The sequence below is a fragment of the Quercus suber genome, unplaced genomic scaffold (genome assembly GCF_002906115.3).
Source record: "Quercus suber isolate HL8 unplaced genomic scaffold, Cork oak 2.0 scaffold_226, whole genome shotgun sequence".
Classification (NCBI taxonomy): Eukaryota; Viridiplantae; Streptophyta; class Magnoliopsida; order Fagales; family Fagaceae; genus Quercus; species Quercus suber.
This window is the reverse complement of record NW_027069684.1, coordinates 834018-859602: the sequence shown is the minus strand read 5'-3', so window position 1 is coordinate 859602 and position 25585 is coordinate 834018. Positions and strand designations below refer to the sequence as shown.

General features: G+C 35.5%; 3 protein-coding genes across 8 annotated transcripts; 1 reads left to right on the top strand and 2 right to left on the bottom strand.

Moving 5' to 3' along the window:
- The first annotated feature begins 258 nt into the window (after positions 1-258).
- On the top strand, positions 259-1830 carry LOC112011046 (AAA-ATPase At3g50940). Its single transcript, XM_024043437.2, is given in 3 exon segments — positions 259-370; positions 373-1244; positions 1313-1830. Coding segments are annotated over 3 exon segments (1341 nt in total). The 3' UTR covers positions 1670-1830.
- On the bottom strand, positions 1151-7325 carry LOC112011045 (bifunctional dihydrofolate reductase-thymidylate synthase). 6 transcript variants are annotated; one of them, XR_002882820.2, is made up of 13 exons: positions 7096-7325; positions 6941-6996; positions 6024-6571; positions 5568-5946; positions 5386-5430; positions 5107-5172; positions 4701-4762; positions 4544-4618; positions 4297-4462; positions 4088-4211; positions 3814-3920; positions 3091-3266; positions 1151-1571 (listed from the first exon to the last, which is right to left on the bottom strand). XR_002882820.2 is itself a non-coding variant. In XM_024043435.2 (12 exons), exons 2-12 carry the CDS (start codon positions 6983-6985, stop codon positions 3156-3158), a joined length of 1728 nt encoding a protein of 575 aa, XP_023899203.1. In that variant the 5' UTR covers positions 6986-6996; positions 7096-7324; the 3' UTR covers positions 2845-3155. The 6 variants fall into 6 exon arrangements, 5 of the variants coding, with proteins under 5 accessions (XP_023899203.1, XP_065636229.1, XP_065636230.1 ...); XM_024043435.2 differs by lacking the exon at positions 1151-1571 and having other exon boundaries at positions 2845-3266; positions 7096-7324; XM_065780157.1 differs by lacking the exons at positions 1151-1571; positions 6941-6996 and having other exon boundaries at positions 2845-3266; positions 7096-7323.
- Positions 7326-17194: 9869 nt separating this feature from the next.
- On the bottom strand, positions 17195-25027 carry LOC112011037 (phosphatidylinositol/phosphatidylcholine transfer protein SFH8). The gene is made up of 14 exons (XM_024043423.2): positions 24671-25027; positions 23867-24173; positions 22940-23039; positions 22545-22811; positions 22364-22441; positions 22152-22253; positions 21989-22038; positions 21773-21872; positions 21546-21644; positions 21346-21459; positions 19916-20048; positions 18394-18797; positions 17686-17760; positions 17195-17585 (listed from the first exon to the last, which is right to left on the bottom strand). The coding sequence occupies exons 1-14, from the start codon at positions 24702-24704 to the stop codon at positions 17562-17564; spliced, it is 1887 nt and encodes a 628-aa protein (XP_023899191.1). The 5' UTR covers positions 24705-25027; the 3' UTR covers positions 17195-17561.
- Positions 25028-25585: the final 558 nt, after the last annotated feature.

Sequence of the window (25585 nt, the reverse complement as noted above, 5' to 3'; positions counted from 1 at the left end):
TATGTTTACGGTCTCGGCATCTTTTCCGCATACAAGTCAAACTTACATGTTTGCCGTTGCTTTTTCAATATACGGCTCACTTAGCGCCACGTCACCGTCCAACAAGAATAGCTTTATTTTTGATGCATTTTGCGTCACGCCAAAGTTGTAAAGGGTGAAAGAGGATTCTAGTACTCCCAATATATATATATATATATAGAAGTAAAGCCCCAAAACTCTGCTAAAACCCTCACATTACTAAGAACTCTTCCTAAAAAAATGATGTACTCACCAGAAACCACCACACCGTCCTCCAAAATCATTCTATCAGTAGCTACCTCACTCGCTGCTTCAGCCATTCTCTTCCAAACCATCAACAACGTCGTCCCACCTCTGTCCAGGACTACTTCCATTCATGCCTGCAGAGACTCTCCACTCGCTTATCATCCCAACTCACTGTTGTTGTCCAAGAGTTTGATGGGCTTATTGCAAACCACATGTTCGAGGCAGCCAACGTTTACTTGGGCGAGAAGCAATCGCCTTTGACATCAAGAATTAAGGTTAATAAGATGGAGAAAGAGAGGGAATTGGCAGTGACAATTGACAAGGGTGAAGAGCTGGTGGATATATACGATGGTGTGAAATTCAAGTGGGTTTTGGTGTCTTCGCGCAATGACAAGCCGGTTTCAAATACAAGGAGCAATCAACAAGGGTTTGCAGCATCGGAGACACGACACTTTGAGCTGAGTTTTCACAAGAAACATAGAGACATGGTGCTGAGATATTACTTACCCTATGTTCTAGAGCAAGCAAAAGCAATAAGAGAACAAAGTAAGACAGTGAAGCTTCATACCATTGACTATAATGGTACTGAGTATTGGAGCTCAATCAACCTTGACCATCCAGCAACTTTTCGTACAATGGCTATGGACCCGGATTTGAAGAATATGTTAATTGAGGATCTTGACAGGTTTAGAGGGAGAAAGGAGTACTATAGGAGAGTAGGGAAGGCCTGGAAACGTGGGTATTTGTTGTATGGACGGCCCGGTACAGGAAAGTCGAGCCTAGTTGCAGCCATGGCTAATTATCTTAAATTTGATATCTATGATATGGATTTGAAGGAGGTTCAGTGCAATTCTGATCTTAGGCGGTTGTTGATTGGAACAGCTAGTAAATCTATATTGGTAATTGAGGACATTGATTGTTCAACTGAGATGCAGAATCGGGAATCAGATAACAAAGCCATGTCTTTAGAGGATGAGAAGGTAACTCCCTGTATCTCTATTCACATAATCGAGATGCTTCAAACCAATTTAATATTCCTCCCTTACAGGTTTCACTCTCGGGTCTGTTAAACTTCATTGATGGCTTGTGGTCAAGCTGTGGAGACGAGCGAATCATTGTATTCACAACGAATCACAAAGACCGCCTTGATCCAGCACTGTTGAGGCCTGGTCGTATGGATGTGCACCTCCATATGTCATATTGCTCGTTTAGCGGATTCAAGACATTAGCTTCTAATTACTTGCAAATTCAGGATCACCCACTGTTCAGAGACATCGAAGACTTGCTAGAGAAGGTTGAGGCAACACCTGCAGAAGTTGCAGGAGAGTTGATGAAAAGTGACACAATAGAAGTCGCCCTACAGGGGCTTATCAAGTTCCTCCAGAACAGAAAAGATGGAAATTAACTGGGCATCTAGTAGCCCAGTGGACAAACAATTGAAGTTGAAGGAATTAGTAATGGGGTAGTTAGCCAAGTGTAAGACAGTGCTTTTTTTTTCCTCTCCTTTTTGTTGGAATTTTTATACAAAACCCCAATTTGCATTTTAGGGTCAGAATTTCATATTAATATTTTGTTTTAATTAATATGACCACCAAAAAAAAAAAAAAAATTGCAATAAACTTCTATTATATATAGGTTCTAACATGATAGGCATGCCACAATAGTCTGCATCATATTCATATCAATAAATTGCTATTGACAATATATCGTCAGTGAGATCCCCAGCTCAAATGTCAAAACTGTACCAAACACTATTCACCAAGCAGAGCACAAAACTTGTTTTCTTGGAGGAAAAACAAAAAACACAAATGGACACATACTATGGATTTAATTCAGCCAACATGCATGATGCAATCCATGTAATCTTCATCTCTCACTTCTGATGGTAGCTACAAATGCATTATAACCTAAGAGATACAATGTCTAAAACTAATTTTCCACACCACAGATATGAAGCTTGATCTAACTTACTCCAAAGTTTTGTTTATACAGACAATACCAACTACATCCGATCTTACTCCAAAGCTTTGTTTATACAGACAATACCAACTGCATCCTCATATTTCCTGTAGCATAATTGCTTAAACACAACAGAATGTTTTTATGTTTACTATTTAAAAGTAATGTCAGTTCAGGATTTCTATAAATAACTTAAGACTTCCATTTATGGTCCTTTACTAAACATTGATACCGTGATGACTCCATTTGAACAAAGCAGCAGAATGATTTTGTTCACATGAAAAATCATCAAGAATCAACACCCATTGGTCATTAAGAAATTGAACAAAGTTTCTCTCCAAACTAGTTGGAGCTCTTCAAACTTCTCATATATTTCTTTTTTGGGTGTGAATTTTGAAAATCTAACCGTTGAATTTCATGTTTCTTATATTTTTAACATACGTATCAAATTTCATTCAAATTGAATGTTATTTACTATTTGATCAATTAACTTATTTTTTATATACAACTTTAGATCACAAAAACTTGAAATTATAACATTTATTTGATGACATAACAATTGATCTTTGATATTTTGTAAGCATTAAGAATGTAATAAGAACATACAATTTAACAGTTAGATTTTCAAAATTCATACTCAATATAAAGATATATAATGAGTTTGTAGAGTTTCTCTCCAAACTAGTTTGGAGAGAAACTTTGTTCTAAGAAATTTTAAGTGCCTTTGCAAGTACGTTATTGTAAAAATGAAAAAACCTAGAAGCAAACACATATAGGCAAATCTCATATGACTAATTAAGGAAAAAGGTGCCTCCATAATACAAAAGGCAGGGATAAAAATAATTATGAATCAATAATAATGGGTACCTTGAAAACCAGCTTAAGCTCAAGGAGAAAACTACCCAAAAGCACTTTACTACCATTTTAGAGCTCTATACTGCCATTTTCATTTCTAACTTCTGGTGAGGATTATAACCTATAAGTTCAAAGTCAGCTGCCACAAATGAATCTATGTCCTTCTTCTCTGGATTGATCTTCAAAATCTGCACAGTATGGACAAGAGAATACATTTGTTAATGAGATGGCAACAAGAAAAATTTGCGAATCATCCTGTATTGCATGTTTCCCATGTGTCACTTGTTTTTCAAGACATACACCAAAAACCAATTGAATTTTGTCAACGTTGTGAAAATGCAGAAAGGAAAATCAATTTTAAAGGTTTAGGCTTTAGGCATTAGGCATTCAGACAGTGCACCTAGTGCAATTCTACCTTACTGACCAGCCTGAAAGAATTCCAGGGATCATCAAGGGAAAGGCTGCTTCGTAACCATAAAGTATAAATTTTCTTTTGATGTAAACAAACAAAAAAGAAGATAAAAATAGGAATTCGTTTTGAAGACTCAGGTTTCTAAAAAAATCTTATAACCAGAAAAAGATGGCATCATAAGAAGGGCAGACCAAGTACTGGATAAATACATTACAAACAGAGTGAAATTCAAAACATTTAAGCCAAAAGAGTACTTAGGTATTCCAATATCTTAAACATTCATCAAATGCAAGCAGCAGTTTTTGATGCATAATTCTACTCACAGGAAAAGGTTTGGGAAGTTTCTGAAGCTGCTCCTTCAGAGCCATGATATGAGTCTTATAAACATGAGCATCCCCAATTATATGGATGAACTCACCAGGAGTGAGGCCTGTAAAGGTAAATTGACATTGAAAAAAAAAAAAATCTTAACAATGTTCCATAAGTAAGATGATCAATGACAACACAAAAACTTATATATAAAGCTAAGAAAATGACAACTATAAATTGTAATTTCTAACAAAATTTCATCTCTCTGATATTGAAATGGATGCATACCACAAACTTGAGCAATCATGTATGTCAATAATGCATAAGATGCAACATTAAATGGAACACCAAGACCTATATCAGCAGACCGCTGATACATTTGACAGGACAGCTCCCCATTGGCTACATAAAACTGTAAGAAGTACGAGTACATAAGTTTGCAGATTACCATAATAAACAACAAATAAATGAAAATTTCAAGATTAATAGCATGTTACCTGGGCAAACATGTGACAAGGGGGAAGTGCCATCAAGTTAAGGTCTGATGGATTCCATGCTGATAGGATTATCCGCCGATCATCTGGCCTATTCTTAATCTTGTCAATAACATCTAACAACTGATCAAATCCTTGGCCGGTATAGTCAGCATGCATGTTGGTATATCTGTAAAATCAAACATTTACAGAGGATGAATAAATGGTGAACGGAAGTTACAATTTCTTTAGGTAAATGATAATTACTGACCTAGCACCAAAGTGTCTCCACTGGAATCCATAAATGGGCCCCAAGTCACCCTCTTCCCTATCTGACAAACCAATTCTAAAAATATAGACATGCTAGTTAGATTTGCATATCCAGAATAATTTTTTGATAAATCAGATTCTGATATCCAAATAATTGCCTGTCAAGGTAGTCTCTGGCTGCATTTCCATCCCATATATTTACGCCTTTCTCCTGTAGAACCTATTGGCAACAACATTTGTAACTCATTTCCAACTTCCCCATAATTAATTTACAAAAGAGAGAGAATCTTCAACACATTTTCCAGAAATAAAAGTTGTATGACAAAGTAAAAAGACATGAATTGTGAACTCAGTTCAGTCATATAAAGAAACTAGTCTTGAGTATTTAATCATAAAATTTCTACCTTTTCAGCCCCAAAAATAAAATCATAAAATTATGGGATTTCATATAGGGACTACTATTACCAGTTTAAGCATACATCTTTATTGACAAAATTTAAATCAATTTGTATGAACCCAATAACTAATATTACATGCCAACAATAGGACAAAATGATATAATACCTTTGCATTTGTTGAACCACTGATAAACCACAACAGCTCTTCAACAACTCCTCGCCAAAATACTCTCTAGTAATTTTGAAATAGAAAAAAACCATAGTTACCAGCTTTAGGAAACATTGATGAAAATTTTCCAGAAAGGGCTAAAAAGTTTTAGTGACCCAAAGTGAGCTGATGACAAGCAAACTTCTCCAAAATGCCAAAACACAACCAGAACAGTGAAAATAGCAACTTAGATAGCACACACTGTAATTGAGAAGCAATCCATAAGAGAAAAAATACCTTAGTTGTAAGAAGTGGAAAAGATCTACGAAGATTGAAACGCATCTGCAAAGAGTACAAGTATTAGAAAGATGCAAACAGAAATGCTTATCTGTAAGCCAGAATTGGAGTATGAATAAAATGGCTAGTATCACAAAAATGAAAAACAAGAAGATACATAGGTAATCTGAGTTCCATACTACCTGGCAACCGAATTTTGATAAAGTACCAGTCCCTGTCCTGTCATCTTTCTGGGTGCCACTTGAGATAATTTCATCAACCAATTTCAGGTACATATACTCATCATGTCTCTCAAAGATCATCTTTGGCAGGAAGGTAAACCTTTCTACCTCAAACTTATTAGAATCCTTACTTCTTGAAGCATGAGCTTCAATAGCAGAACTTCTTACACGAACATAGCTCGCAAAAGAATATTGAATGTTGTTTTCCACCAATGGGAGGGATGAGTACCATGGCTGAAATACAGAGAAATCAATAGTGGGAATGAAAGTGTCGCATTCAATGCTGGTCTCAATTTCTGTAATGTGGATGGCAGCACATTGTGGTGCGTTGAGTGTTTCCCTGTACCAAAACCATCAATATCTGCCTTACCAGTACGTTATATAGCATTATGATTTATTCATAAATGATCAAATTACCTTAATATCTGGCCGCCTCCAATAATAAAAACTCTCTCTATTGATAAAGAGTAAGGAGATTCTGCCAATAATTTTAAAGCCGAAGGAATGTTTCCACATGTTACAACATCCTCGGCAGTTGCAATATCAAAATTCCCAGAACGAGTCAGCACAACATTCAGGCGACCAGGTAAAGGACGGTATTTAGGCGGGATACTTTCCCATGTTTTCCTACCCATTACTACTGCATTCTTCTTCCCGGGATCAGAGGTAGTCATCGTGAGCTCCTTGAAAAATTTGAGGTCAGAAGGCAATCTCCATGGCAATTTACCATCCTTCCCAATTCCCATATCACGAGTAGCAGCCACTACAACTTGATAAGTCATCTGATTATCAGCACCCACATCCACATCACCATTAGAAACACTAGTCGGAATCCCACCAGCCATGACAGAAAACCTTCGATAAGATCTATACTTCACAGTCACATTCAAGACTCCAGATAAGCTTGAGGATGCAGACACAGAAGTGAGATTAAGGAAGCAACTATTGAAGGAACTCAGAAAAACCTGTTAGCAATGAGTCTAAGAACAGTGACCACATAATTTTTAAAAAGTCCTAACAAATGTATAGTAAGGCTCATATACATTACACTCTGAAATCATAGAAGGAAATGAAAGACAAGGGTCTGTTATTAAAATTGGCATCCATAGTTGATCTATGATTGCCAATTGCAAATTTTCAATAGGGAAAATTCTAAAACTAAGACCAATTTTACTACAAAAGACTTAAGCAACAATAAATGTAATTAACATTACTTCAACAATGTAATAAATATGTCTGTATTACATTTTTTTTTTTTTTCGACTAATCAGTTTGTAAGGTTTATGTAATAAAATTGATCCAAGAAAACATGTATGGTACGCTAATATAGAAACCTTGGAAAAAGAGATGTTGCTCAGACCATAATATTGCATCAGCATCTGTACATGTGCTGAAAAGAGAGCCAACACAATGTAAAAATTGAAGCATGAAAATGAAATCGCAGTGTCTTATAATTAAAGATTAAGGTTACAGAGTAGAGAGTACAGACCTCAAAACGAAATTCGAGAGAGAGCGAGAGAGATTAGGGATTAGTAGAGAGTCAAAGTAGCCGGGAAGCTTTTCAGATTTAAAAGCAGCGAAAATTGACGAATTTGCTTTTACGTGGTGATGGGGTTTGGATAATAAAGAATCATATCACGGTAAAGAAGAGAGGGAACTTGCATCAGATCAATTTGTTAGTGCGATGTATCGGGCTTGAGAAGCCCAGCTTAACAACGATTGTGCAAGGACTAGTGAAATAAGCCCACTGCGCTTTTTTATTTATTTATTATTATTGAGTTAGAGATAATTTGAATGGGTTCTTACGCGCCTTTGTTAATCTTTGAAGTGAGCCTGTAATAAGGTTGAAAGGAAGAAATTTACCTCCAGACAGGTTTATTGAAAAATTTCTCCAACTTGGTGACTGATAAGACCATTTGCGTGTATTTTTCGTCATATGACTTATATAATGAATCATGTGACCTGTTTAAATAATATATGTATGAATAGTTTTATGAGTTTTCATGTAATAGATGGAAGAGATTCCTTTAAATTAGTTTGGAGGAGAATTTTGTTCAAATTAAAATGAATTAATAATTCACTTTATTTTTCAAATTCATGATCTTTTTTATTTATCTCTAAATGGAGAGAAATCAATTCGTAATAAAAATTTGGTAAATGATGAATATATATATATATATATATATATATATGTATATTATATATATAAAGGCACATCTTTTAAAATTTTATTCCACTTTGTATTTAAAGAATAATAAATAATTTTAAATAACATGATACTTTATTCACCTTTAAATTTATTAACTACCAAATTTTTATCATGGAATTGATCCTTTTTCACGTGGAATTTGGTTTCTGTCGGCATATTTGGGAGTAGACCAGCCAACTCTATGCCCAATTTTTTTGTTAAAAAGCTATTTTTGTTTTAAGCTAATCCTTTTAGCAGTGTTTAAGACATAACTTTGTAGACAATTTTTTATGACAACCATGACATGTTATATTGGTATACCGTAACCAGACGCAGCCTTTTGAAATTGACTGTTAAATTTAAAAATTGGTGCTTGTAACGAAAGCATCTGAGTTTTTCACCCTTTATATTATTATATTAATACCTAGGAATCACGAGTGTAGATTTAGGTTCAGGTGCGAGTTTGGTGCGACGACTTGATAATTTTTGAAAAAGTAGGGTGCGGATGCGGTGGAATATATTTATTAATAATTATTATTTATATTTTCTATATATTACTAAGCATATTTTTTTATATAATGGTAAACATGTACCAATTTAAGAGCAATAGTAGAGAGGAGACTAGGGTTGTCCATGGGAAGGGCTAGGTTGGTTTTTGACCTAGCCCGAACTCGACCCACCGGCATCAGCTGGAAAGAATAGGGACCCAAAACCGACCACCAACATCAATCAGTCGAGTCAATTTTGGGTTCAGGTGGTGCTCAGTTATGTTCGGTTGGTTTCGGGTCGTCGTCGGAGTTGCAAATGTCACAGAAATCTGGAAAAAAATGCGCCGAAATCTGCAAAATGATCACCGAAAAATGTAAAAACTCACCAAATCTACATCAAAATCGTCGAAATCTACACCAAAATCGCTGAAATATGTTGGGATTTGGCCGAATCTAGCTAAATCTTATCAAATATGGTTGAGCACTCGCTGGATCTCCTCAAATTTGAGCTTGATTTCGCCGGAGTTGGCCAGATTTGTATATAACATCCGTTGGGTCGGGTGGCTCGGGTTTTGGAGAAGAAAACCTGCCACTCAAACCGCTGGCATTGAGCCTTGGGTGCGAAAACTCGAAACCGACCTACGGGAGCGTCGGTTCGGGCTGAAATCGGGTGGAGATCAGGTGGGTTGGTCAGTCCGGCGGGTTTTGGTTAGGTCTGGACACCCTTAGAGGAGACGAAGAGAACGAGAAAGTTAGAGAGAGTTTGAGATGATTTTAGGGTTTTTCCTTTAAACTAGGATGTCAAAACGGTGTGTTTTGACAAAAAAGTTTACTTTTTTTTTATACACTTATTTTGGCATATAGGGCCTATTTTGGCCCGTTTTGAACCGAATTGGACCGTATCGAACTGTATCAGGCCGAATTAGAAAATGAAGAAAAAAAAAAAAAGGTCACGGATGCGCGTGCAACCACGTCCACAGTGGCACGGCGTGTCCGTGCTTTCCAGATTAATACTAAGATAACAATTAGGCTATGTTTGGTAACTTTTTTTTTTCTTAATTCTCTACTTTCTAGGACAGAAAACTTGTTTGGTAACTCAAAACAAGCCAAAGATAAAAATAGATTCCAAATCTCAATTTATAAAGGAAATTGAAAACAACTCTTTAGCTATTTTCAATTTCTTGGTTTTAAACACCAAAGAACACAATACATGACGAAAACAATGAATTTTAGTGAAACAAAACAAGGATTTCTTTCTCATTTTTTCTGTTTTTCTTTCACATCCAACTAAATCATTTATTCTCTATTATGAGAGAAAATTGAAGAGAGGTCATTGAGCTCCCTTTTTTTTTGTGTTTTTTCTAACGGCCCACTTACAGAAATCTTTTAAATAAGATGCATTAAATGACCACTAAGATTCCTAAATGAAACAAAAGAGAATTACCAAATTAATTAGGAAACAACTAAAATAAAAGAACAAATTTTGGTTACAAACTTGGTTGTAGTCAATGGCTATAACTCTAGTTAATAGTTTTTTCTATTGGATATGAATTTTGACAAATCTACTATAGCATTATAATTTTTTTTTTTTTATCCTCTATGTTTGCAAAAATTTTAGAAGATCAAAGATCAATAGCTATGTTATCAATCCTTCCTTTAAAAAAAAAATGGTTATGTTATCAATCAAGTTTTTAAATTTCAAATTTTTGTAGTTTAAAATTATGCACAAAAGATAAAATTATGGATCGAATAATAAATAACACCTAATTTGTGTAAAATTTGCCATGCATGTTAAGAACATAAATAACATGCAATTTCAATATTAAAATTTTAAAATATGTAGTCATATTAATTTTTTTGATTGGAAGTTGTAGACTTGTGGCCAAACTTTTTCTAAATAAAATAGGTTGGCTTCATGCGCCTCTTTTATAGTCTGTTCAAGTAATAAATCTAGAAATTGTCAGTTAAGCTACTACAGAAATTGAACTAACAATAATCTATACGAATAAACAAAAAAATATCATCTAAATTTGAACCAACTCTTGTTTGCCCCTACACCAGTTAATCTCCAGTTAGGGTCCTGAGAAATGAATGGAAACTTGGCTGATTTGAGTAACATTTAAATTTAACTTTATTCTATTCACAAAAAATTTAAATAAAAAGAATTCCTCCTTTTTTCCTCTTTATTAAAACTAGTTATATAAGATAAATTTTGTTTTTTTGGTCCAAATAAGATGTTTAAAACCCATCTGTAATGGTCAAATCATAATTTCTTCTCTTTTTAGATGAGTGAAATGAAAAATTATAATTTCTTTAGTTACCATATAAGTTGATAAAAGATTATCCTAAACCATTAAATTTATATATATATATATATATTGTAAGGTCACGATTTTTGGGCCAAGCCCAAAACGTAAGGGATCTTGGCCCAATGAGCCTAGTACAATAAATTTGTAAATAGTGGGCCAAAGAGCTAGACTTTAGTGCGTGGATAACGACGAGGATGGATTTACATGATGATCAAACGGAAATGAGCTAAGTTTATCAAAGAAAATTCGTCCTCGGCACCACCCGAGGAGCTCTGTTCTAGTATCAGTTGGATGGCCATGGTTGCAGGAATTCTTGAGATTGCTATCCTCTCCCTCCCCCATGGTGGGTTTCTCTTATTATATAGTCTTCTTTAAATGATCTTAGCTTTCCACTTGTTAATCATCTAAGCCTATACTTGAGTGTCTGTCCTATCAGACATCCTTTCTGGTGTTTTGTGAGTCGCGATAATCGAGTTAGCGCTGTTCAGAGGTCATTTCCTCGTTAATGTGGCTAGGACGTTAGTTAGGAGTACGTAATGTGGAGGTGACGGTTTCTCCTTGAACTGCTCCTCCACCATGCTCCCATGGCTAACCCCTCATACTTGTCCTTCTTTTCGGAATGTTCCGGGAGGCTGCCCTTGATGGTGTGGCACTTTTCCCTTCTATGACCTTGTTGGCCGAGGATAGGATTGTCCTCGGCGATGTCTCTCGGCAATATGGGCTTTCTTAGTTTGTCCTCGAAAGTTCCTTCCTTCTCGGCGTGGGCCTTAGGCCTAGTACAAAAATGGGCCGGGGTCGCCGAATTCTTAGGCCCCATATATATATATATATATTTAGTGTTGTCTATAATATGGTATCAATTCAAATTATATATATATTTAGTGTTGTCTATAATATGGTATCAATTCAAATTTTAAGCATATTTGAACATAATAAATGTCAACTCTTGGAAATTTCAATTCTTGCAACTTAATACTCTTAGAAATTCTCTGTTACACATTCACACTCACGCTCATGAAGTGTTAGGGTGGACACCGATAAGTGAGAACTTTAAATTTGTTCTGATAATGGGCTAAATAGATTTTAATTGAATTTTTACCGTTAATCTTTGTTTCTATCTCAATTGTAGAGCTTATTTGCAATTGCAAGTACTATGCATGAGTGCGCACTACGCTTGAAAAAGAGATTTAACATATTTTAGAGAATGGCATGCACATCATATTAGAACACTTGCAAAGCCCTATTATATACCTTTTGAGCTTTGATCAAATAAACATTTCTTAACCATTTTCAGAATCAACTATTCATGTTGATAAATTGAACATAAAAGGCTTTTTCACATTTAGAACTACCAGCTCACTTATTAAGCTGAGTTGGCAGTCTCTTATTGGCTGGGACTACAACATCAGCATGCTGAACTTGTAGTCTCGACTACTACAGAATAATTTATCCTACATATTTTATATATATATATATATATCATTTCACACACACAACAGATAGTATACTTCCATAAAAGAAAGCAAAACAAAAAATAATGGCGGGTGAGGGTTTTCTTGGCCAAATCTTGAAGAAGATAAACGGCTTTATGTTTAAAACTACTACTCCTCTGGTTGAAAATGTCGTGTCAAAGACTACTCATTCATCTGACGCTCCTATCATTGACAACGCGTCAGAGTATTTTATCAGAGTGAAGCGCAATATTGAATATCGAACACTTCCAAATATGAAATTGTTCACGGACTACTAAGTGTAACTTCGACACAGAAACAAAAAGGGGTCTAAGAAAGAAATTGTTCACGGACTACTAAGTGTAACTTCGACACATAACCAAAAGGGGTCCAAGAACTCCTAAAGTTGGGAAATCAAACCGGGAATGAAAGATTAAGAATCTTGTGTCGTGAAATATTCAGAAATTAGTCGAATATTTAGGGGGACATTCCTATTGGTGGTCTTGATCTTGAAGAAGAAGAACATGCAGCTCCCACAAATGCTAAGAGTTAGAAGAAGCAACTTAGACGTTCCAACAAAATTAAAGCGTTACAGATAAGGGAACAAGATCATGTTTGCCCTCAATGGGGGAGCAAGAGCGAAAATTGGTCGACTCAGGAGGACATTCCTATTAGAGGTCTTGATCTTGAAGAAGAAGAATATGCAGTTCCCACAGACGCTGAGAGTCAGAAAAAGCAGCTTAGACATTCCAACAGAATTAAAACATTATAGATAAGGGAACAAGATCATGTTCGCCCTCAATGGGGGAGCAAGAGCGAAAATTGATCGACATAGGAGGACATTCCTATTAGAGGTCTTGATCTTGAAGAAGAAGAATATGCAGCTCCCACAGACACTGAGAGTTAGCAACTTAGACATTCCAACAGAATTAAAGCATTACAAATAAGGGAATAAGATCACGTTCGCCCTCAATGGGGGAGTAAGAGCGAAAATTGGTCGACTCAAGAGGATGTTCCTATTAGAGGTCTTGATCTTGAAGAAGAAGAATATGTAGCTCTCACAGACGCTAAGAGACAGAAAAAGCAACTTAGACGTTCCAACATAATTAAAGCGTTACAGATAAGGGAACAAGATCATGTTTGCCTTCAATGGGGGAGCAAGAGCGAAAATTGGTCAACTCAGGAGGACGTTCCTATTAGAGGTCTTGATCTTGAAGAAGAAAAATATGCTGCTCCCACAGACGTTGAGAGTCAGAAGAAGCAACTTAGATGTTCCAACAGAATCAAAGTGTTATAGATAAGGGAACAAGATCAAGTTCGCCCTCAATGGGGGAGCAAGAGCGAAAATTGGTCGACTTAGGAGGAAGTTCCTATTGGAGGTATTAATCTTGAAGAAGAAGAATATGCAACTCCCACAGACATTGAGAGTCAGAAAAGCAACTTAGACATTCCAATAGAATTAAAGTGTTATAGTTAAGGGAACAAGATCACATTCACCCTCAATGGGGGAGCAAGAGCGAAAATTGGTTGATTCAGGAGGACGTTCCTATTGGAGGTCTTGATCTTGAAGAAGAAGAACGTGCAGCTCCCACAGACACTAAGAGTCAGAAGAAGCAACTTAGACGTTCCAACAGAATTAAAGGGTCACAAATAAAGGGAACAAGATTATGTTCACCCTCAATGGGGGAGCAAGAGCGAAAATTGGTCGACTCAAGAGGATGTTCCTATTGGAGGTCTTGATCTTGAAGAAGAAGAATATGTAGCTCTCACAGACGCTAAGAGTCAGAAAAAGCAACTTAGACGTTCCAACATAATTAAAGCGTTACAGATAAGGGAACAAGATCATGTTCGCCCTCAATGGGGGAGCAAGAGCGAAAATTGGTCAACTTAGGAGGACGTTCCTATTAGAGGTCTTGATCTTGAAGAAGAAGAATATGCTGCTCCCACAGACGTTGAGAGTCAGAAAAAGCAACTTAGACGTTCCAACAGAATCAAAGTGTTATAGATAAGGGAACAAGATCAAGTTCGCCCTCAATGGGGGAGCAAGAACGAAAATTCTCGACTCAGGAGGAAGTTCCTATTGGAGGCATTAATCTTGAAGAAAAGCAACTTAGACATTCCAATAGAATTAAAGTGTTATAGATAAAGGAACAAGATCACGTTCACCCTCAATGGGGGAGCAAGAGCGAAAATTGGTTGATTCAGGAGGACGTTCCTATTGGAGGTCTTGATCTTGAAGAAGAAGAACATGCAGCTCCCACAGACGCTAAGAGTCAGAAGAAGCAACTTAGACGTTCTAACAGAATTAAAGGGTCACAATTAAGGGGAACAAGATTATGTTCGCCCTCAATGAGGGAGCAAGAGCGAAAATTGGTTGACTCAAGATCCTATTGAAGGTCTTGATCTTGAAGAAAAAGAATATGCAGCTCCCACAGACGCTAAGAGTCATAAGAAGCAACTTAGACATTCCAATGTAATTAAAGCATTACAAATATGGGAACAAGATCATGTTCACCCTCAATGGGGGAGTAAGAGCGAAAATTGGTCGACTTAGGAGGACGTTCCTATTGGAGGTCTTGATCTTGAAGAAGAAGAATATGCAGCTCCCACAGACGCTAAGAGTCAGAAGAAGTAACTTAGACGTGCCTACAGAATTAAAGCATTACAGATAAGGGAACAAGATCAAGTTCGCCTTCAATGGGGGAGCAAGAGCGAAAATTGGTCAACTTTGGAAGACGTTCCTAGTGGAGGTCTTGATTTTGAAGAAGAAGAACATGCAACTCCCACAGGCATTAAGAGTCAGAAGAAGCAACTTAGACATTCCAACAGAATTAAAGCGTTACAGATAATGGAACAAGATCACATTCGCCCTCAATGTGGGAGCAAGAATGGAAATTGGTCAATTCAGGAGGATGTTGAAGAAGAAGAACATGCAGCTCTTACAGACCCTGAGAGTCAGAAGAAACAACTGGGGAGCAAAAAGGTGCAGAACTCAATGATAAGGTTTCTTGTTCAATAAGAGTAAGGGAAGTGCAGTTAGCTCAAAAGAGTAGTACGTAGCGTCAATCAGTCTCCTTTCAATCAAGCAAAATGGACCTTTTAGTTTTCTTGATATTTTTTTTTTCACTCTTTTCGTAGATTTTAGTTCGATGTATGATACTAAGGGATACAGATTGGCCATTTAGTTTAGATAAGGTAAATGGTGTTTTTTTTAGTCAGAAATGGATTCTTCTGATATATGATGAAAATTTGAAGATTGTTAACGCAGGAAATGTATTCAATTTCATTTAGACAGAAATGTTATGCTGATTGTTATTGTTACGTTGTTGCTGTTGTTGTTGTTCTCTTGTTCTTCTTTTAATGAATGCTTTTATTTATTTAACCAATTTAATTTTAAAATAACGACTTCCTTGTGGGAGTTGCATGTTCTTTTTCTTCAAGATCAAGACCAGCCAACTCTTTGCCCAATTTTTTGTTATAACGCTAATTTTGTTTTAAGCTGATCATTTTTGCAATGTTTGGGACATAACTGATAGGCCAGAAACATATTGATCCTTTGTGATGAATTAATTGATTAATTAGCCAAGTTTATTAATTAATCAAATTAACATGCAAAGTGTGTGGTAGCACAAATAAATCATCAATAACTAAAGAATGCAGCGAAAAATAAATTGACACGGTAATTTGTTTACGAATGGGGAAAACTTACACGGCAAAAATCCCACCGGATGACTTTAAGGTCACCACTCCCGAGAATTCACTATTATCACAACAAGCGGTTACAAGTAAAGGAATCTCAGTACCTTATACCAACCTACAGTTGAACCCTTACCCCAATACCCAATTGGACTTGTTCTATAGTGACAATCTCTCCTTTTGATGCACGGCTCCCAGTATGTGACTAACCAATTGCGCGGATCCTAGTACGCGACTTCAATCACCAATTAGAAAAGATGTTAGCTGCAAAGTTCTTCAGTTCATCACACGATGAAGAGCGAGAAGTTGCTTGGTCACAAAACCTTATAGTGTACAAACACAGTAGCTTCTTCACAAGAAAGACGAACTATGGCAAACTAGGTCTCCGATCACAATTTGCTTGAACAAAACTTTGCTCAACACTTGTGCAACTTGTGTCTCTTTTGATGGCCCTTAAAATAATCATTTTATATGTTTAGGGTTGTAAAAAAAGAAAACTCAAACACATAGTCATGGATTGAATGAAAAACAGTCCAGAAATTATGAGTTTCATAAACCTCGACAGATACCTAGCTGTCCATGCGATTCAGACAGCTCTAAGTCTCGATAGATTGCTAATTGTCGAGTTTTAATAAACAGCATTTTCTGACTTGATTTTTGGATAGACTTGCATTACTTTAATACTTGAACTTGAAATAAGGTTTATTGAAGCATCAAACACATCCTAGATCTACTCAATTACAAGTAAATTGCGTTTTGTCAAATATTAGTCAATTACATAAAATAGTGACATATGTTCCTAACATGTGAAACACATATGTCCTAACAATAACTTTGTAGACAATTTTTTTTTCCACAACTGAAGACGTGATTGGTGTAACAAACTGTTTTTTTATGATTCAATAATACAATTATTGGAGATGGTGATGCAAAAAAAAAAAAAAATATATATATATATATATATATATATATATATATTATAAGAGATGAAGATTTTTAATTCTAGAAATCTTCGTTAGAAACACCATAAAACACCAATTGTGACAAAAGACTTTTGGCAATAGTGAACTGGAGTTAACAAACATAAAGGGTGTAATGTACATTTAATTTAATCTTCCAAATTTCCGAAGTTTTTTCTTAAAAACAATTGAACTAATTTTTTTTTTTTTTTAATTACAATAAGGGAAGGGTAGTTGAAACTTGGATATTTTCGTTGGAAATACAAGAAAGTGCTAGTTGAGCTACAAATCTCTTAACAAAATTGAGTTGATATTGAATTTTAGAAGGCAACCCTATCAAGCATTTAACTCCCTCCGAATTTGTTTTAGAGTTGAATTTCTTGTTGATTTTTTTGGTCTGGGTCTGTGCTGAATCACCCCCATGTCAGGGTTCATTAAAATCATGAATCCTGATGCTTCACCATAAAAAGAAAAATAAAGATTTGATCCCCATCACAAGCAAGACAAAGGAAACGACTTCATTCAAATAACTTATATGTATATTCTGCTACAATATAATTATTTAATTTAAAGCCACAGACCAGTTCTTTTTCCCCACTTCCCCACTCAACATAAGGTTACACAACTCAGGATTAGATCCATCAAAGTGATTGCTTGACGCGTATGTGCATGTGCATACACATGCACACCAGAAACATAACTTGAACATATGCGAGAAAAGCTCAAAAGGTGATAATGGCTATTTTTAATTACAAAATTCTTTATTTATGTAAACATCACTCAGGAAGACAAACTATTGTGTGAATATACAAGCATACAAATCAAGTAGTACCAACATACCACCACACTGCACGAATCTCTTATTCACCAGCAAAGAAATTTCTTTTTCTGCGCGACAAACATGAGCACAATCATCAGTTAGCACACGACTACAAGAGGTGTGAAGAAAGATTTCTAGTGTAGATAGAAGCAAAATCTTGAAACTTACTCTTAGCTTGGCTTCTTCCTGTCTGTCTATGTATGCTAAAAGTTCTTCCTGCCTCATTAAAGCTTCATGCAAAGCCTGCTCAAGAAGAAGCATATAAGATCACTAACAAATAGGCAGTAACTGAAAATGCACAAAATGAGAACAAAGATGAACCACGCATATTAAACATGTACCCATTGCTAATATAGGCCAATGCCAAATATTTAAAACATGAGACCAAGTAAAAAATTGGCTAGCAGATCCAAGGATGTTGTGTAAATGTCAGCAGATAGCCAGTTCTAAAGCTTTAACTGTTTAACTCAAGTAGCAATCTGCTACATGTAATTACTTGTCAGCATAGACAATTGCTACAGATAAAAACACTTCAATCTAAACTAGTCTAATTCAGTTTCATATTCAGATATCTATTGCCCTAGAGATTGGAAATACAGACTCAGAGTAGTGGCTAGTATTTTGAGCTATAGAGCACAGTGCAAGACTTTCAAAGTAAAGAACGTGAACAAACAAATCATACTATTTATTCACATACAAGCCAGTATTTAGACTCACAAGTAACGGAAGTTACAGCTCCACATCAAGTCACCATATTATGATTTTAATATGCCGCTAGTTTTTTTTTTTTTTTTTAAATACATGTATACCACAAATCACCATATCACAATACTACTGTCACTAGGTTGACTTGAAATTATCAAACAAGGTAGTCACCTTTTTTGTTGCAATTAACTCTGCTTCCAATGCATCCACACGACAAACAGCAGCATTCAACAACTCTGCTTTCTCATAAGGCATCTCAAATGGCTTTGCCTGTAGCATGTCTACTTTCTCCTCAAGCTCACCCAACTTTTTCAAAGCAGATGAGAGGAGTTCTGCCTCTGTAAACCCTGGAGCAGGCGAAGGGGGGCGGTAATCCTCCTTGGGATTTGATTGAACAGTCAGATCAGGAATGTTGCAGGAATTATCAGGCACAGTGTCAGGAAGTCTCTTAGTCACCTGAAATGCCTTGGAATGTACTAGAGTAAAGAGGGTAACAAAGAAGGCCACCAGTGCAGCCCAGAAGCGAGTGAAAATTCCTTCTGGGCTCTTTTCCAAACTTGGCAGAGAGGGTGTCCCTGCAATTGTATTCAATAGGTGATGACAGGAATTCCTTGTTTCTCTCCAAGATTATTCAGTAGCATGAAATATATAACATAGATTAGAAAATATAATGATAGCATACGAACAGTGCCAAAAGCCAATAATTTTCTTCTTCTTTTATTGGGAGGAAGGGGTGGGGAGGGGAGAAGAAACTAAAATTATGATGATCAAATATATATATATATATATTTGCATTCGTGTATAATACTATTTATGATACCACAAAAATTATGATAAACATAATCAAACATAAAAATTCAAAGCAAAGTTTGATACAATATAAAATAGAAAAAAAAAATGGAAAAAGTACTTTTGATAATTTAGCAAAGAGCTTGAATTGAAGCACTTGTATGATGTATCTCATCACAAGTGTTAAAGTAGAGACAAGCAATACAGCCAATGCTTAAATAGTTTGTTCTTTTCCACCTAAATGATAAGTTGGACATAGTAATTATATCAATGATGAATCAATATAGTAATTGGTATAATAGCTTCATGATGATAGGACGGTGTCTTTAGCAGAATGAAAGTGATTGATTTTGGACCCCATAAAATAGTTGTACTCTTAAAAAGAAATAGGGTAAACTAAACCAATTTCCCTTGAGGTTTCACGAAATGACACTCCACAAAGTTTCAAGAAATGACACTCCCACCCTAAAGGTTTTATAAATTCAATGGATAAGTCTATCCCCTCTCACATTGACACTCCCATCAAATAGAATATTCAGTAAGGAAAGTAACAATGTGAGAAGGGATAGACTTGTCTATTGTATTTTATTAAATCTCAAGGGGGAGTATCATTTCTTGAAATTTTTTTTTCGCGGGGGGGGGGGGGGAAAGGAGTGTCATTTTGTGAAACCTCAAGAAAGGTTGGTGTAATTTTTTATAGGTAATTTGTAAAATATTTTTAATTCGGATTGGATCCTACACAAGTACACTCTTTGAAAGCCTCTTACCACACTAAACTGTATATACTTATTTTCCAAACCTTTCGGCGAACCATTCCACACCCCCCCCCCCTCCTCCCCCATGCTGCATATGAAGACCAGGCTATACAAAAAAAAGGTTCAAGAAGGAGCAATTAGATTCTGACCTCTGGAAGCATATGGCTCTCCACGCGAGACTTGTTTCTCACATCCCACATCCACAGCCTTGTCAATCATGGGAACGTATTCATCATACTCCAAGAAGCCACCAGCAATACGCCCCTTACCAGCGACCCTAGCCTAAATAAATATCAAAGCATATCAACTCTGAAGTTTGATGACCTCATAATAACGTTTAAAGGAATTTCCCGCATAAAGATGTCAATGAAATACCGAAGTGTTGATTTTGTAATTTTACTTTAGCAATTCATTTATTTTCCCCTTTTGTTTGAGTGTTAGGACTGAAGCACCCAAAGCTATACTCATGTATCATGCTATCATAGATCTCTGGTTTTTATTTTTATTTTTTTAAAATCAGAAATTTTGAGTTAGCCAGTATCTACTATTAATTCAATGCTATTAACAAAGCATACATGAGACTCAGAAATTTTGAGATGGCCAGTATCGACTATTAATTCAAAGCAATTAACAAAGCATACATGAGTACTAATAGTTTTTAGAATGTCAATGCTTATAAAAGTGTGTGTCAAGTATTAGTCTTAGTCATCACAACACATCATAACCCGGGTAGATTAGGAAATTAGGAAAGAAATAATAATCAATCATACAATGAGTAACTTTGCCAATACAGATTTCTCCAATTTATTTGAAAGTATTCCTTACTGTTACCCACAAATATATTAGTGTGTGTAAATAAATTAGTTCTTTATTTTTTTGAGAGAGTTTCAAGTTTCAACTTATGGCGTCCGCTCCTAATGATAACTCTTATTATCAGACCAAGACACCAATCAGTTTTTGGTGTAAACGGGGAATAAACCCTAGATCTTTTATTCAACCATTAGAGACTTTATTAGTTGAACTAACTGAAACCCACAATAAATAAGGTCTTTTAATTTAAAATATATAAACAAGTCCCTTTAATTTAAAATTTTATATATATATATATATATATGAATGAAAGCACCATTTGTTATCCAATGTACAATCAAATAAAAAAACACAACAATAAATTATTAACATGTTGCCTAAGAATCTAACTGGCAAAACAATAGGATGATACGTATGCTTTTTAAAATGGCATTATTTACATAGGCAAAGACATCTAAAAAAAGTCTTTTCTGTGATCTATCTATGACCATGTTAATATCTGCAAAGAAGCATATTAATCCGTGTGTCCAAAAGGATGCAAGAACGGCCTACATAGGAAATTCCATGTTGTATTGATGGTAAGGCTCTTCTCACCTAAAGTGAATGACAACCAAGTTTACAATCTGAGGCAAACTTGCTAGAAGCCTTTTTTATTGGGAACATCTAACATATTTAAGAAACTTGCAAGTAAAGCTGGATTTGCTAATCAGGATGTGTTTCAGACCAATCATTCTAAAATAAAACATGATTATCAATTACAAAAACTTACTTCTTCACGGACAGGAGTCAACCTTGGTTGTAAATAACCCCTATTTGCTTTGGGAGAAGTAATTTCTTCTACTTCAGATCCTGAATCTGCAGTAGACGTGTCACTATATCTTATCTGAATCAACAACATGATAAAAACAACATTAGAGACTTGATTTCTGATTGTAATCATAAAGCTCAGCTTCCACAGTGCAGACCAACCATTGGATAATGTGGCTTGTCACTAGCGGTTACCCCTCCCTCATTGGTTGAAACTGTTACTATTTGTCTAGAACAGTGGGCTTCACCATTAAGAACCATCTACACACATACAATCATTTTGTTTGAGCCATATGTGAAGTACAGTTGCCAAGGTGATAAATAAAAAAAGTAGTGAAACAAAAGCTAAATAACTGAACACATCAACAATATCAATATAAGCACCAGACCTTTAATATGTCTGGATCTTGCCATGGCCCTTTATCTGACCTCATGCAACCTCCCTGATCAGCACAGGTACAGCTACCACCCAGAAAATCTGGCAACTCACTGTACAAGACCCATTATATATAAACTTTTAGTCATGGTTAAAAAAAATGTGTAATATAAATTATAAAATAAAAAAGAACCAGCATATCCACAACCTCAAAGCCAAATCCAATTACCTTGAATCAATTATTTCAAGTAATTTGCTCTGGTACTTGTTCCCAAGAACCTAAGAGAAAATTCCAATATCGGTTAATCCTGTAGGTAATTTCTGAACACTTTAAAAAGTAAATGCTTCATTGGATATAAAAAGGCAAAAATTTAACATATCCTTGAACATACATGGATCTTTGTAGTTGTTCTGGGATCAAGAAAAGTTTTCACCGTATTCCATAGAAGCTTAAAACCAGGGCCAGCATTAATTATAAACATCCGGTAAAGTGACTGCAGAGATGTGGTTTACATGTTAGAACAAAAGGCATAAATGTATATTACTACAGGTCTCCTTAATATCAGAAGCTAATTTAAGGGTAGTAAAAACTAATACGACGTACTTCAGGATAGTTGTCATTATCAATCTTCTGCAGCCGCATGATGAGTTCTCGTGCAGTCTTGGTTAGGTTTTTAAAACCCTGAAATGTAATAAGTCATACAAATAAGACAGGAATGTCACCATGCAAAACCAAATACGGTGCCAAGAAAACTTTAGATACTAAAATAAAATAACAAACATACAATGCCTTGAGCATCTAATATTGTTGTACTTGAATCAATGTGTCTCTTTGCAGCTATCGAGCAAGCTGGAAACTTAATTATAAAACATCGTTCAAAACCCTGCACATGGTATCTCAAATACCGTTCCAAAGTAGTCACATGCATAAGTTTGTTAGGATCAATTTTTCCCAATCTCTCAATGTATATGGGTCTTCCCTCCTTATCTACACCGTGATAACCCTGAGGGTAGTGTCGTAGAACTTCATTTAACTCAGTAAACTCAAAATCCTGAAAGGAAAAAAAGCAAAAAACAAAAACATCATTTCAAAGCAGAAATATTTCAGTATTTACTGCAAAACCCAAAGAAAGGGTCACAACTCAAAAACATTGCCTCAAAATGCAGGAAAAGCATTTACCTCCAAAATTGTGTCCGTACCAAAGTCTTTCCTCCATTGAATCATGTTAGCCCACATTTGCTTTGCTTTCTCAATGTCAAACCTCCTTGCTTTCAAGAATCTGCAACCATAAAGCCGAAAAATGAAAACTGTACAGATGTATGGTATAAGCTGAACCTGCTATATCTCGTCTTTCAAGAGGCCAAATATATATAAATTGGTTAAAAGTACAAACACCAATATGCACAAGACTATATCAATTAAAAAAAATAAATTGATATGATATACACAGTATATAGAAATTCAAAAAAAAAAAAAAGACAGGCCATGATCAAACACCAATGCCTGGTAGTTCAGGTTACATATTGAGTTACATGTGACTGCATGCAGAGAAAATTATTGAAAGAGTCTTTAAATAGATAATATAGCAATTTGAAGATAAAAGGACAAGGCATGATTAAACACCAATTTATAGTACTTAAAGCTGGCACTAAGTAGCTTTAACTAGAAGGCAGAGAACTGATGAAGGCCACAGCTAGATAATGTCATTCCCAGCAAATACAGCCTAATTGAGAAAGCTAGGGGAAAACACTAACCACAACCGCACAATTCTTCAAAAGAACTAGTCAAGTTGCAATTAGAGCTCCTCGTAATCATTTATATAGCCTAGTTTGACCTAGTACATGCTTGATGTGGAACTTAGTACACGCCCACACAACCCACATTCTATTCAATCTAGACAATCTGGGGCATCACAAAAGGCCACCATTATGTTGTGGTAACAAATCAAGTGGCAGGATTTTACAAATGGCTTTTCAATAAGCTTAAACAAGGGCATATTCTAATGGCAAACCCAACAAGTCCCATAATGCAGTCCTCACTAAAACTTTTTTAAGGCAGAAACAAGTACAGAAACAGAATTTATATAAGAATAGAAAGAGAGATCACCTCAACAACATGTGGTAGTCATCGTGTCTCAGAGGAAGCAAGTCCTCCGAGATAAGTGACTGTCGAAATGCATCTACAGCCTGCAGCTCCCCAGCGTCCCGAACATCCTCAATCGACACAGAATTAATCTGGCCGCCACTCTTCTTCCGGCTCCTCTTCTTCTTAAGAGAGTGTCTGAATTTGCTGGATGCATTGATTGCTTTCTTCTTTAGACTCGCAATTCTAGTCCTCTTGTCATCCTCGGAGTTTTCAAAATCGGATTTTCGTTCTTTTCTTTCATCATGGCCCCCAGAAAACCCCTCAAAGCCTAAACAAACATTTAAAAATAAATAAATAAATTCTTTAACCAATCCCTATAATAGGCTGACTATTATGAAATTCATTGCAAAATCCTAATTGTTAAAGGTTTTGAATTCATTTTTGATAAGTAAACTAAAGATACTTGGTTATCAATAAGACAATTGAAAATTGATATGTCATCAAGATATGGTCAAGAATAAAAGCTAGCCAAAGTTCTAATTGGAATCAAATTTAAAGAGATTCGAGCATATATATTTACGTTATCAAATAGACAAAATATATTGACCATTCTGAGCCACACAAAAAAAACTAGTTAATTAAAGAATATTCAACCAAAAAAAAAAAATTTGAATTGAAAACCCTAGAATCCACAAAAACTAGTTAATTACAAACAATCAAAAAGAATTCAAGAATTACATGAACAAATCAAAAAAATCAAAACAAGTATTTTTGAGGAAAAGAGATACCAAATGAAAGAACGTGAACATGAATATGAATACTCACAAGGCCTTGCGAAGCGATCTAGTGGACCCGACATATGTTGAATTTACAACGTTTATCGGATCAAAAAATATATATATAATAAAGAAATCGAAGTCAAAAACCAGAGAGCATGTTTGTTTTGATCAAAACTGAATCGGTTGCTGGTCGGAGCAAAAGAATAGGAGACGACGTGTTTAGTAAGGTTTTGGTGTTCGTTGGGGGAAAATTCTTATGCGTGTAGTTGAATTCGAAGTTCGAACTAATGAAAAGGAAACAGAAACTCAGAGAGAGAGAGAGAGAGAGAGAGAGATTCTAATATTCATGAAATGGAATTTGTAAGTTAAATACTCGGACGAAGAAAACGAGACGTTGACACACGGTGAAAGTTTGAACTAGTACAAAGAGTAGATGTAATACGCTATATACCCGCCGGTTTTTACTGAGCGGGTTTTGGAGAGGTGCCACGTGGCAACAAATCGCGTAGCGTGATTGCTTAAGTAACATTGGCGGGAATTTGTCGTCGGTCGTTAGTAAAAAAAGAAAAGATCGTTGCTCTCTTTTTTTACTTTTTCTTTTTTTAAAATATATATATATATATATATTTTTTTTTAAGATGCTCTTTTGACTTGTGTATTAATTATTGTGTTATTGCACGGTGGCATTATTAGGTTTATCATTTTTGGCAATGTTGCAAGAAAGAATGATACCATTTTTTAAAATATGTTTTTATTTTTTATAAATAATTCATGGGATTTTTATTTATTTTTTACTTTTTTATGAATCAAGACTTTATTAAACAACAATTACACAATACAACATGCTTTCTTCTTGATAACATCATCGAACCAAGAAAGATAACTACTTAACGCAAAAGAACCAAAGACTTTACGATTAAGAGACCATTTAGCTAAGGTTTGTGCAACAAAGTTTGCATGC